The 12,368-nt window shown below is 45.5% G+C and overlaps 1 protein-coding gene across 2 annotated transcripts in view; it reads right to left on the bottom strand.

Moving 5' to 3' along the window:
- The window catches only part of LOC126541835 (neurotrimin-like), a 188,499-nt gene that overhangs the window by 14,256 nt on the left and 161,875 nt on the right, over positions 1–12,368 (bottom strand). For both annotated transcript variants that reach the window (XM_050188774.2, XM_055076969.1), the window contains exons 3-5: positions 9,336–9,543; positions 3,101–3,271; positions 1,634–1,762 (exon numbers count right to left, since the gene is read on the bottom strand). In XM_050188774.2, the coding sequence (XP_050044731.1) occupies positions 1,634–1,762; positions 3,101–3,271; positions 9,336–9,543 (508 nt within the window). The remainder of the gene's footprint in view (positions 1–1,633; positions 1,763–3,100; positions 3,272–9,335; positions 9,544–12,368) is intronic.

Raw genomic sequence — 12,368 nt, 5'->3', positions numbered from 1 at the left:
CTGCGGCTCGTTATGTCTTGCAAGAAGTCTAGCTCCGATTGTATGACCTAATGCATTACCAATATGCCTTACAGAGAAATCTAACCCCGATTGTACAGCTTCATGTGTTACCAAACGTGCACCAGGCTTTCGCCTTCTTGTGCTACAAGAGTGTAATACCCGCCAAAACTTATTATTATTATTATTGATGCGAATGCGTCAGACGGCTCATTCAGCGAAAAAGCCGGCATCTGTCGACTAGAGCAGCGAAAGGATTGGGTGCAACGCCACGTCACGAGCTCACCTCGATGGAGCAGAGCGGGCGAAAGCGGAAAATCGGCAAAGTGTGGCGTGAAATTGCCGTGACGTCACGTCACCCTCGCTCTCGCTCTCGGAAGCCTGTGTTATACACGCGTTCTTTTTCCGCGCAAGCACTCGCCTGCGTTCTACGTTTCTACATCTTGTAAGGTATTTATCGGTAAGATTTGTCTAGACGCCTAAGTAATACATCCCACAAAATTTTGCTAAGGACTTAAAGTTTCTTTGTCAGTTTTTAAAAACTATAACACTATACCATTTCACAGCGTGCGTAAGCAGCACATAAACACTGAATTACGTCGGCGCCATGTGACATTCGGTCGCTCATTTGTGCCATTTCGTGCCGTGCGCAGTACTTGATTACAATTAGATTAGTTCATGGCCTATTCCATGCCCTCAGATATTTCACTACTGCTGTTATGCTTACGAAGTTAAATGACGCGCTTTTTAACGAAGCCTAAAGCTTCAAAATTTTATTTTATATAGGAATTAAGCAACTGATAAAAAGGAAGAAAGTTAGAGAGCACAACAGGACAACACAGGTGGTGACTACGCTATTAGCACAACAAAAACTTCGTTGAAGTATGGCCACCTGTGAAACATTTGGAAAAGCAACAATGCTGGACTGATAGTATGATGACGTTGGTTTAATCATTGCAGTGTAATTTTTTCACCCCTGTCAAATTTTGGAAGGGGTGGAAACTTTGTAAGTGATTTCGCTTCATTGGTTAAAAGCAAGAGACATTAATTGCGTCAGCAGTTTGTTTCGTTTGTTTCAGCCGAGTTGAATGGATGATTTGCATTGGCGTGGATTTATTCTCAGCAAGCAGACCCACCTAAGATCTTCGTAAACGGAAGTGCTGTAGAGATACGGAAAATTGTTGTGAGATTCATTTTAGGATTGTGTGATTTAACGTTTAAGCTATCGAATTCATATTTCATAAATTAAATAGATGACGGTTTTATATAGAACCATTTTATGACGAATCTTTCTTACTGGTACAGAGTCAATATAGTCAATAAGTCTCTTTACCTTTCCTTTATTCTCTCTCTTTCTCAGACAGTGAGACCGAGACGCACACGTATGAATATAAGAATGAGTTAGTGGTTATACATTAAGTACGTTATAAAAAAATCGTCATGCTCTTGAAAGAAGACATAAATTCGTTCGTGCTCCTCGCTTTTCGAACCATTGGCCTCATGATGTATGTCCTTGATTCCAAGAATAAGCAATGCACAAAAAAAAAAGCTTTTCACGGACTCTCGCGGAGATAGCTGTCAACGTAACGTCTTCTAAACGCTGAAAATCACGGATGAATAGCTACAGGGTACTCACAGTTCACTTGCAGAAGTATCCTTTGGCTGACCGAAGGTGGAACTCCATTTTTGGCTATGCACAGGTAGGCGCCCATGTCTTCTCGGTTCACTTGGCTTATGTTGAGGAACTCTCCTTCCACCGTCATCACTGCAACACATACACATGCGTTATGCTTTTAGTGGAAAATGTTGCAGAAGGTAGGTCTTCAAACTGCGAGTGACGAACTAAATTGCAATGTTATTATCCTAGGTAAGACTTTTTGGCGTGACTGATATTCAAATGGAGCGAAAGTACCGCCAGAATAACATGAAAATTTCCGTCACTTTTTGAATTATGAAGGCATTCCGTGTAAGCAGTCATTTACGTAGACTTGATACAAACCTGCCTCACTTTTAATCTATGTATAACAGAGTTGGTCTTTCTGCTTTGAGCAGATGATAGTGACCATATTTTTTACTCTTTCTCCTTGCAGGCCTTCAGACCATACCTTCAAAGAAAACGTTTTTGCTTGTGCTAATCTAGCCAGCATGTCCTCAACAACCGTAAGTATAGCAGTTATTCCTCAATAAGAGTTCGCCATAAAGGATATTCTTCAGGTTCTTTGACTGCGATTGAGGAAGGTGAAGAAGCCTTAGAAAAACAGAGCAGTGCGGAGTTCTACATGTCCTGGAGGTTTGCAAAAGCGTTTGCGTTTTCCTCAGTGTGGATAGCATACTCTGGAGACCATCGATGTTCCTATGGTTAGCTTACAGTGACAGCTTGCAGACTGTATGGTGCAATAGAATATTAAGCTTAGCGTAGCCCTATTAGCAAACGCAAGACATTCTGCTGCGTTACGCGCAGTAACTACTATTGGCAAGGCTAGTGGTGGTCAGTAGAGATGCGTGGCTCAAGTACTGAGAGTTCCGTCAAGTACAAGTCGCTAGCGTCTCTTGTAAAGCCCCGATATACCATGCACGCGCAACGAGCGACATTCAAAACAACTCGTGCCCCACTACACTGTTTCCTGCTCTCAGTGCCTGGGAAATTGGAAGCGCATTTCGACAAGTTAGCCCGATTTCATATTTCTGCATTACAAAAGTGCTAGTTTGAACTATAGTTATGTTGTCCACATGCTCAGTAAGACGCCATACTTGATAAAATGACTTCCTACGCTTTACATCGAGTGTCAGTGTACAATAAAATGGCAACTCTCATAATGCCAAACTGAGTAGGACTAAAACGGAAACAAGACACAGATTCATCGGTAATCCTTGTCGTTTTAGTGCTAATATGTTTCGTATGATGACAGACCCACAAGTCCAGACTGCCGTCTTGGTTAAGATTGCCCCTTTGCGAACGTCTTAAGCATCCCGCGACCCACGAATAATCCTGATGTTGCTTTGATCCTGATCCTGAACTTTGCTTTAAGTCTGGTGAAAGGAAAAGCGATGTGATCCCTTCGGCGCCTGAAGTTATAGCTTAGAAAAAAGGCAGTGTGCTTACCGGAGTTCTTGCGGCCACTGTAGCGCTCGAGGTTGACCTCCCTACCATCCTCCCGCCGCCAGAGGATAGTGGCAGGCGGATATCCGCTGGCACGACAGCGCAGGCTCACACGCGAGCCCTCGTCCACTGTGACGTCCGAGCTCGTCTCCTCGTCAAGGATTGAAGGCGGTACTGCATACAGATGACCAAACATACTTCAAGAACTGGTTGAAATTCAAGCTAATTGTGACGTTCAAGACAGAGCTTTCGTGCTCGTGCGTAGAACCATGCATGTCGCATTGTGATGCGACATGCATGGTTTGGACATGCATGCATGCGACATACATTTAATGCAGGAAGAATATGCAACACGTGTGCTCGGTTTTTGAGAATAGTAATTTAGCGTTTCGAATTTCTTTCTATCTGTCTTGATTTCTGAGAGTACCCATTGAAAGGGAGGAGGGGGGGGGGGGGGGCTAGTTAATTGCTTACTGACTAAGAGGAGCTTTGTCCGCACCAAAACTGGCCAAATGCGAGAACGTGCTTTGACATCTGCGACTTCGCACTTCCACGCCGGTACAGAGCTTAATTGTCAACATTTAGACACGGGAAGATCGATCTCTATTTTCTCCATCTGTAACAAACTGTTTCTTAACAAAGTGGAACACTAACTAGCCCGCTCTGAGAGCTCACTGCAGTTTATTTTTACCTGTTACGGCTCTATCAAGTCCGCGCTTAAGCTCTCATCCTTTCTCGTAAGCCTTGTAGCCGTCGCCATGTGTTGCGCTCGCATGCTTTCGTACTGTATACGTCCCAAGCGACTGCCCTTGAAGTTCCAATTAATGTTGGGTGGATTTGGCCCGACCACTGGGCACGGAATGAGAGTTTGCAATATCCCGCAGTCCGAATGGCTGAGGCAAGGAGACCTGGGGCGCTATAACGTAAAACTATTCCGAACATTTCTATTTCAGTTCTGCAATCAGCCCTCCGCGATTGGACAAATGTTTTTTTTGGACCACCCCCACTTCACCTGTTTGTCACACGACGTCACGAAAACCGCGATAGCTCCCCATTTGATATGACGTGTACACACTGATTATGCATGATTTGACCGAACAAGAGAAAAATGGCTATTTCTCATTGGACGCCTTTTTAGCATTAGCTCTCGGCTATTTGTCAAAAGTTTTCGGGAGACACCCACTTCACCTGCCTGTCACGCGACGTCACAAAACCGCAAGAACTCACAGCGTCAAAATGACGTGTACCCGTTAAAGATGCATTAATATGCCGAACAAAACTGAATTTTCTTCTGAATAGCCGCAGGCTGCGCCGTTCCGAAAGGAATAGAAGATGGCTGCCGCCGATCGCTCAGGAACTGGCTAGTCGCACCTGCTGGAGAGCATCGGTTTATTTGTGTGTAATAAAACTTTTTGCGTGGCCGTGTAACGTTTTCGAGCCCTTTCGGCACGTTAAGGACCTCGTTCTGCCAACTCTTCTTTGCTGAGGATCCGTTTTAACGTCATTCTTAAGCTTCCGTTGCATGCCGCCGTGATTTTCGACCAGCCACCGCAAGCTAAGCAAAAGAAATCGGACCAATCGCAGACGCTGGCACCACCCTCTTTGTACGGTTATCGATTTTAAGTGCAGTGGCTTGGCCCCATCGAATCCCTCTCCACTTGAGTGTGCTCCTTGCCTCTTGTCAGCCAATTAGATAAGACAAGCCGCTCAGTGTAGGCAATATTATTCGTTTTTCAAGCAAACAAAAGTGACCGCCTATGAACGAGGAGATCGCTTGATTGGTCTGTTCAGACAACCCTGCTGGTGATCTCCCGACGCTTGCGTCGGCGGTTACGCAGATTTGACGTCAGGAGATTGAAATAAAACATATTGGAATAGTTTTACGTTTAGGGCCCCTGTACTGTGAGTCCGTGCACGTCCAGGTACAGCGAGAACCAACAAGTATCGGAGCAAAGAAGTAAAAGGCGTGTGAACATACCACACTCACCGACCACATGGGGAAGCATTGTGAATGCAGGCCTTGCTACAGCTCCATCGTAATACACCCACAACAAGGAAGGGCGACTTCGGAGTTGTCCACGCCGAAAAAAATTCTTGCTCTCGGAAAAAGGAACACTCTCGCGGATTTGCTGACCATGGTGGGAAGTGTCTCCAACTAAGTCAAGGACAATGACCGCGAAGGATCCGAAGGCGTTGATGTGGTTTGCCGCAGCGCAGCTAGATCCATGGACGCGCCCATAAGGAAAGTAGTGTTATAATTGACATGGAAGAACCTGTGTGTTGTCTTCTGACAAGGAAGGTAGGTTCACTGCTCTGAATAGTACTACCTTTATCACCAAAGGCAGGATAGCCATTGATTTGATAATCGAGCAGAGGCCCGGTCTCACTCTAATCGATGTGAAAGCCAGGGAAAACGATCCGTGCCCCAAAAATTATCGAAGGCAGTTTTGAATTTGGTGGTGTAGCATTTCAAAACAAATCTGGTGTGAGCGTTCAGGAGCTCCTTGACTTGTTGCGGATTTACTTCATGTCGATATTTGCGGATTCGATCGGCAAAATAGTTTTACACACACAAAAAATGAATTTGTTTGGGATTGTGTCGCGCACCTTTGTTAAACGACTTCTTTCGTTGTTCATATTGATAAGATTGTTTCTTCTAAGCTACTAGGCTCATGAGTACTGAATACCTTTAGTTTTGTTGACATTTTTCAAGCGAAGAATGTATTTCCTCCCTCGTGTCGGCGTCGGTGTTTGTGTTTCCACGCGAAAATAAAAATTGCTTGTCGGGCTGCGAATTCGAACCACCGACCTCCACCACGCTAACCGATTCTGCCACTGCCGGTTCATCCTACAGACCCTTTAAAGGGGGTTTTATATGCATGAAGAAGTAGACGCAGTGCAAGGCGCTAGCCAATCACAGGAGGGAAAGGGGGCGATTGCGTGTTCGCCCGCCTCGCGCCCGCCGTTTCCCGCCAGTTCAGGTCCGGCAATCAGATGGAGAGGCCGCGTTTCGTTCATTCTGCCGAAGAGCAGGCTGCGTTGAAGGAACGGTAGCGGCAGCGGGCCGCGGGCCGTGCGTTCGGCCGAATAACACGCGGCGTTTCGTGAACGGCGCCGGGAACTCGCTCGAGAAGGGCCTCGTCGTCGACGTGCCGACCTCGCCGTGAGGAAGTGCGAAGCCGAGGCGTTACTACAACGACGAGCCGCGGATCCCGAGCTTCGCTTGCACCCCTCTTCCCAGTAATGGAAGGGCGGTCAGATTTGCTTGTTTGTTTGTTTGTTTGTTTGGATAATGATTATTTACACTTTCACTGTTGTGTTCAACAGAAACTAACAATTTTTAATGAAAACATTAATCCATTAACGCTTACGCACGAGTCTGCGGAAAAGGAGTAGCCCCAGTTTTAAGATCTGAAGATACAGCTCTCAACTAATCATGTCAGCTAGCAGTTTGTACCGTGAGCGATAAAACCACTTTTACGGCTCAAATAGTCATTCAGACAGTTGGCCGACAGGGTAATCGCAAACAGATGTTTTTTTTTTGGAATGCCATAAGCAAATCGTGCAGACACTCAGTTCAGAGGAGCTTTGACGCACAAGTGTCAAGAGTACAGGACACGGGTAACTAAAACAGGTGCTTATTTCAATAGATGAACCATTGCTAAGGAAGTCAAGGCACCGACAAAGAGTGTGCGAAACCGCTGCTGATCTACGTAAAACCGCAAGGCAAAATGTTGCTGTTATTTGGTACTTTCATCATGTATCACATTGCTTAAATAAGATAGGCCAGCAAGAAAGTGTTTGTGTTGCCTTTTCGGCTCCGAATAAGTTTTGCAGTTGTGCCAGTTGTTCACATTATCATGCCCAGTGAAAAAAAGAGAAGCGAGAATGGAATGTCAAACATGAGAACCTGTTTGTCGACTGCAACAAGAATGCAGTGTATAACCTCTCCCTCTGATGTGCTCGAAAATATGTTCGACAAATTGGTAGGTGTCTCACCGCGCGTCTTCCAGAGCACTATCAAAAAGTTCAAGAAGGGCAGGGACTGCTTCTTGACTCTGCATTATTCTGAATATGGCGGCATCCACTAACGCTTACGCACGAGTCTGCGGAAAAGGAGTAGCCTCAGTTTTAAGATCTGAAGATACAGCTCTCAACTAATCATGTCAGCTGGCAGTTTGTACCGTGAGCGATAAAACCACTTTTGCCGCTCAAATAGTCATTCAGACAGTTGGCCGACAGGGTAATCGCAAACAGATGTTTGGAATGCCATAAGCAAATCGTGCAGACACTCAGTTCAGAGGAGCTTTGACGCGCAAGTGTCAAGACTACAGGACACGCCGGATGAAAGTGCGTGTCGGAGGAGTAACTAGTGACTGCCGAAATGTGAAGTTATGACAGATGCATCTGTGCACAACGATGGTCAAGGCGCCTCTGCAGCTTTTTTCTGCCCATCAACTCAAGTACGACGTACCTTTCAAATACCTCATCCGACTTCGTCAACAACTGCAGAACTAGCAGCGATTAATGTTGCACTGAAGTACGTGCAAGAGCAGTTAACTACATCGAAGGTTGTCATCTTTACGGACTCCCGTGCTGCCCTTAGCAGGTTACAATGCAGTGAGCTTGATTATCCACTTGCGCGTAGCATTACTGACTCCGCGAGCAAAATTACATCACGTGGGGTATCTCTCGTTGCTCAATGGATACTTTCACACGTAGGAATCGCCGGAAATGAAGAGGCTGATCGGCTCGCTTCAAGTTGAGCTCACAACAACTGTGACTGCCCAGAAATTTTGTGCAAGCTTGATGACGCTCGTCTGCTGATTCGTCGCCACCTACTCAAGCAGCATCCAGATCAGCGCGTCGCAAATGAAACGTTGCCGCCCCGTGTTCGCGGTCGAGGCTTGCCTCGTCGCGCTAGAGCACATCTGCTCAAGCTGAGGGTTGGTTGCGTGAACGCGCACGAACATTTACACATACAAGGGCGTGTGGCAAGCCCATTGTGTACGTCTTGTGACTGCTACGAGACACTTCAGCACTTTATATTTGAGTGTCACGCTGTCAGGGCGCAGCGCATGTCGCTATAGTGAGGAACTATCATCTCCTTGGCCTGCAGTGTGCGACACTCGAGGAATGTTTATACCCGAGTGGTTGTGCATCTAAACGTGATCAGGCCCATCGCGCCCTACTTAGCTTTCTAGAGTTAACTAACTTAGGTTCACGTTTGTAGCGTGAACATTCAACATTCTGTAGTAGCGTGACCTTCAGTGACCGGCCCTACTGTGTGTGATCTGTACTGTGTTCTAAGGCTTCTTCCTTTGAAAATGGGAGGTGGTGAGTTCAAACACCTCGTAGTTTATATTGTGAACCGACCACCGGTGAAACCGTGATTGCGTGCAGCTGTACTTGGCGTCTCATCGTGGAGCGCACAATTAGCCGCATAGCGAACTAGCCATGGATGTGATTGATAATTGTGGAGGCTGTTCGACGCGGCGTCACTTTAATTCCGGCTGCAGAGTCGATCGAAACTGAGCAGAACAACGTGCGTAGTGTACTGTGTTCTACTTTAGTCTTTAGATTTGTCCTGTTGCTTTTCCTTTCCTCTCTCCTTCCCTCCTTCCTATCTTCCATTTCTGTGTTGCTGTCACCTCCCTTCAGAAGAGTAGGCAGGCGTTGTGCCCCTTCCGGTGGCAGTTGCCAGCCTGCTCGTCGCTTTCCCTTTTCTGTAAACTGTGCATGTGTGTATATGTGTTCAAAACAAATAGTAATAATAATAATTCCCCTCTTGGATGACACAACAATGATCACAAAACATGCAAGTGATCAGCCCATAATGGTAACAGAAGCCGCGACTATAGAAAAAGTAAGAGCTGTCATGAAGCCTTTTATAGCTCTATCACAGAAATCGCTGCCTGTTTGGGGGATTCGCTGGAAGTAGCGCGTCCATCTATATCTAACAATGGTTTCTTTATTGCCATCAGTGGTGTATCATTTCAATGTGTCTGGGTTATTGTGAAAGCACACATGTGCATACGCATATATGTTTATTGTTTGGGGGAAAAAAAAGTTTTACGTCAGAGTTTGTCTATGTCTCTCGTTCTTCTTTGCGCTGCTCAACAATACATTTTCCGCCAAATTAATGAAAATTAAAGTTTAAACGAATAATTTAGTAGCCTAAGCTGGCTCAGTGTTCTTCTTTGCTGTCTCTTTAAAAAAAGTCAGATTATTTACCCACCAAGCACGTCGAGGAATCCGATCTCTGTGATCATTGGCTCGGTGTTTATCTGGCACATGTAGAAGCCCTTGTCCGAAGGCTGCGCGTTGCGAATGTGCAGCTGCCAGTGGCGCTCGTTGTTGTCGCTGACCCGCAGCCTCGGCTCACCGACGATGATGTGCCGGTGGTATGTGAGCAAGGTCTCTGTGTCCATCTTGATCCATGCCACCTGTAAATAATCGGCGAGCAATCATCATAAACGAATATGGGTGGTTTCATTATTTCCTCTATAGCTGGGAATCCTTTGACCTTCACAACGAAATGCGGTGAGCTACAAATTTGCTACCTTGCTCTAATACGCCTCAAAATGCAAAATATTCGCGTAACATTTTGTAATACTCTTGTACGCATTGAGCTGCGGGAGTTCGAGGTAGGGCCCTCAATCTGATGCCCGAGTTATCCACTGTGAAACTTGTATTCGCTTTCACCAAAAGTGGCCTTACCGGAACGCTGGCATTGGCATGCGGCTTCTACTTCACATATTATTTGCATCTCAACATTCATTCACCGAGTAAACAGCGCTTTGTAAACTTCTTTTCATAAGCTTAACCTTCTAACTGGCAAGCCTAGGATGTACTCGTCCTGCCAATTTGCGGCGTGGACGAGACCTGCTCGTCCACGCCGCAGTCTCCATCGTAATCACCGTTAAAGAGCCACGTGCGTCTGCTTATCCCACAGTCCGCTGCTTAGCTTGTGCACTCGATCACATTAATTTAAAGTTCGCATTGGTTTCAGTGCCTTGCGTTGTGAGAATTATATTGAAGCCTTTTAATTATTGTGAGAAAAACGGGTATTTTTAAAAACACGGTTTGTTAATAAGTGTTTTGAACGAATACGAGGAATACAGCATCAATTTAATAATTTTAATGGGCATACCACGAGCTAAATCTCGTGAAAGTAAAAAAAAAATGTTTGAACAATTTTTAGCACTTTTTTCAGTGAAGATATTAGGCGTTTAATGGTTAAGCTTCACAACTCTATTGCCATGTAAGTGGCACATAATTCAACCGATCACTAAACAAAACATATCGAAACTGCAATGAAAACTACATTTGGCGATCCTACCGTGCTGATAGACTTGATAGGTTTTGTGTCATTGTGGCGTAAACTTGCAGATGAATTAACCATCTCGATGTCCAGTGCAGTGCCATGCAACTCATTAATTCACTCTATGGAGTCCTATGTACTTCCTTCTGCACGTTGAGAATGTATTTAAGCTGGAATCCATTGAGAAAAACGATTGCCACAATCTTTGACAGGTAACGCTCGCTTTATGTCGGCATGAATGTAAAATTAGAGCATCTTACTAAAGCATCCTAATTAAAAAGGCACATGGCTACAACTCTCTCATCCAATACGATAATATGGGAACAAACTGATTTTGATAGAGCATCTGATATGATCACCCGTGATTACTGAGCATGCAGAATAGGGGTTACTTAAAGGAGCTCACGAACCGTTTTGTTATATTGTACATTAATGCGGATAATTCGCTTTCATGTGCAAAATAAAAAGAAGAAAAAGAAATATGCTTATCCATGTTTGGAAAGTGAAGCATGCTTATGCTGCTTATACTGAGCCCCCATCAGAAAATATAGAAAATATAACTTATGGTTTCTCTTCCCCACTTCAGAGACTGAACCAACACATGGAAAGCTTAAATTTAAGCGTGCCTTCCAAGAGCCCATCAGCACCATCTGCGTGCATTATGCTGTACAAAATTTAGGGGGTTGAAATTTATATTTAAATAATATAGTTCAAACCACCCTCGAATACGTGTTCCAAACGTTGCGTAATGAATACACCTTGCTGCTAGCGACAGGTAGTCGCTCATCTAGCACCAAACGCTTTATGCATTGCACATGACATATTTACTTCGATGCCACCAAAGCTTTCTTCCATTATTTCCCAACATGATTAAATATATATGCAGACCCCGTTCCTTGAATTCATGACCGTCGTAAAATTTCTGCGAGTGTTCTGGCCTTGACGCTGTGGCCGGAGAATCTCGACTGCGTTTTTTTTTTTTTTTTGAAGAAATCGTGGAAAAAAGAAAGATTACTGCTTGCGGGGATATAGCAAGCCTTGTACGTCGTTGCTCATTAAAAGGCGCTGCGCCTGAGCCTGGGTATGGCTCGTGATTTACTGGAATCGTCCCACAACGTGCGGGATAGGCAATGTTGAAGAACTGGCGCTGTTCGCGCGAGGGCAAGCTTTATTTTTGTCTCTTCGGCTTCGTCGCTGCGGTTGCTTTGCGATCCCAGAACGGTAATAGCTGTCGCTTGGAAGCCCTTCTTTCTCACGTGGTTCGGGAGCTTAACGAAGGAAACACCGTTGCGAGTTGAGTGAATTGAGGACCTCCTCCTCCCGATCAACCTCTCTGCTATAGAATTGCTTCGCCATACAAAGGAACCGAGACGGGAGGGGCTAGGGCGCAAACGAGATATAAGGAAAATGCGGGCACACCATGCGGGCGAGTGCTGCCACTGGTAGACGGAATGACACCGAAAATAGGGGGACAAATGGAAAAATTCGTTTAAGGACGGGGAAAGGCGACGCGGTGAGGAAAAGAGGAGAACGGTAAGAACTATTGCGGGAGCGCCTGGGGTGGGAGTGCGTGAGCCCAGCCTTCAGTAAATGAGCGCAGTATTGCGCAAGCTGGAGGTAGCGTCGGCCAGACATCTTTCCGAGTGCGCACCCACGAAGAAGTTAAAACGTGGGAGACATCACAAGGGATAAAGCGTGAGGTAATTGTGTAAATACATGCAGCAGGCAAAAGAAGCTGCGCTATCATAACGCCCGTGAAGTCCATGAAATAGCAAATGTGTATACTTCTGGTTCACTTCGTTTCATTCCTATACACGTTCCTTATAATCGGCGCCAAACGATGTAAGCCGTTCTAGCTCAATACAGACGTTCAACGCAACCAAGGAGCCATGGTATCCATAAGGGAGAATTTTGATAAAGGGCCCAGAAGTAGCCAGGTTACCAGTG

The sequence above is a fragment of the Dermacentor andersoni genome, chromosome 2, assembly GCF_023375885.2.
Source record: "Dermacentor andersoni chromosome 2, qqDerAnde1_hic_scaffold, whole genome shotgun sequence".
In the NCBI taxonomy this organism is placed as follows: Eukaryota; Metazoa; Arthropoda; class Arachnida; order Ixodida; family Ixodidae; genus Dermacentor; species Dermacentor andersoni.
This window is presented reverse-complemented; position numbering and strand designations above follow the sequence as displayed.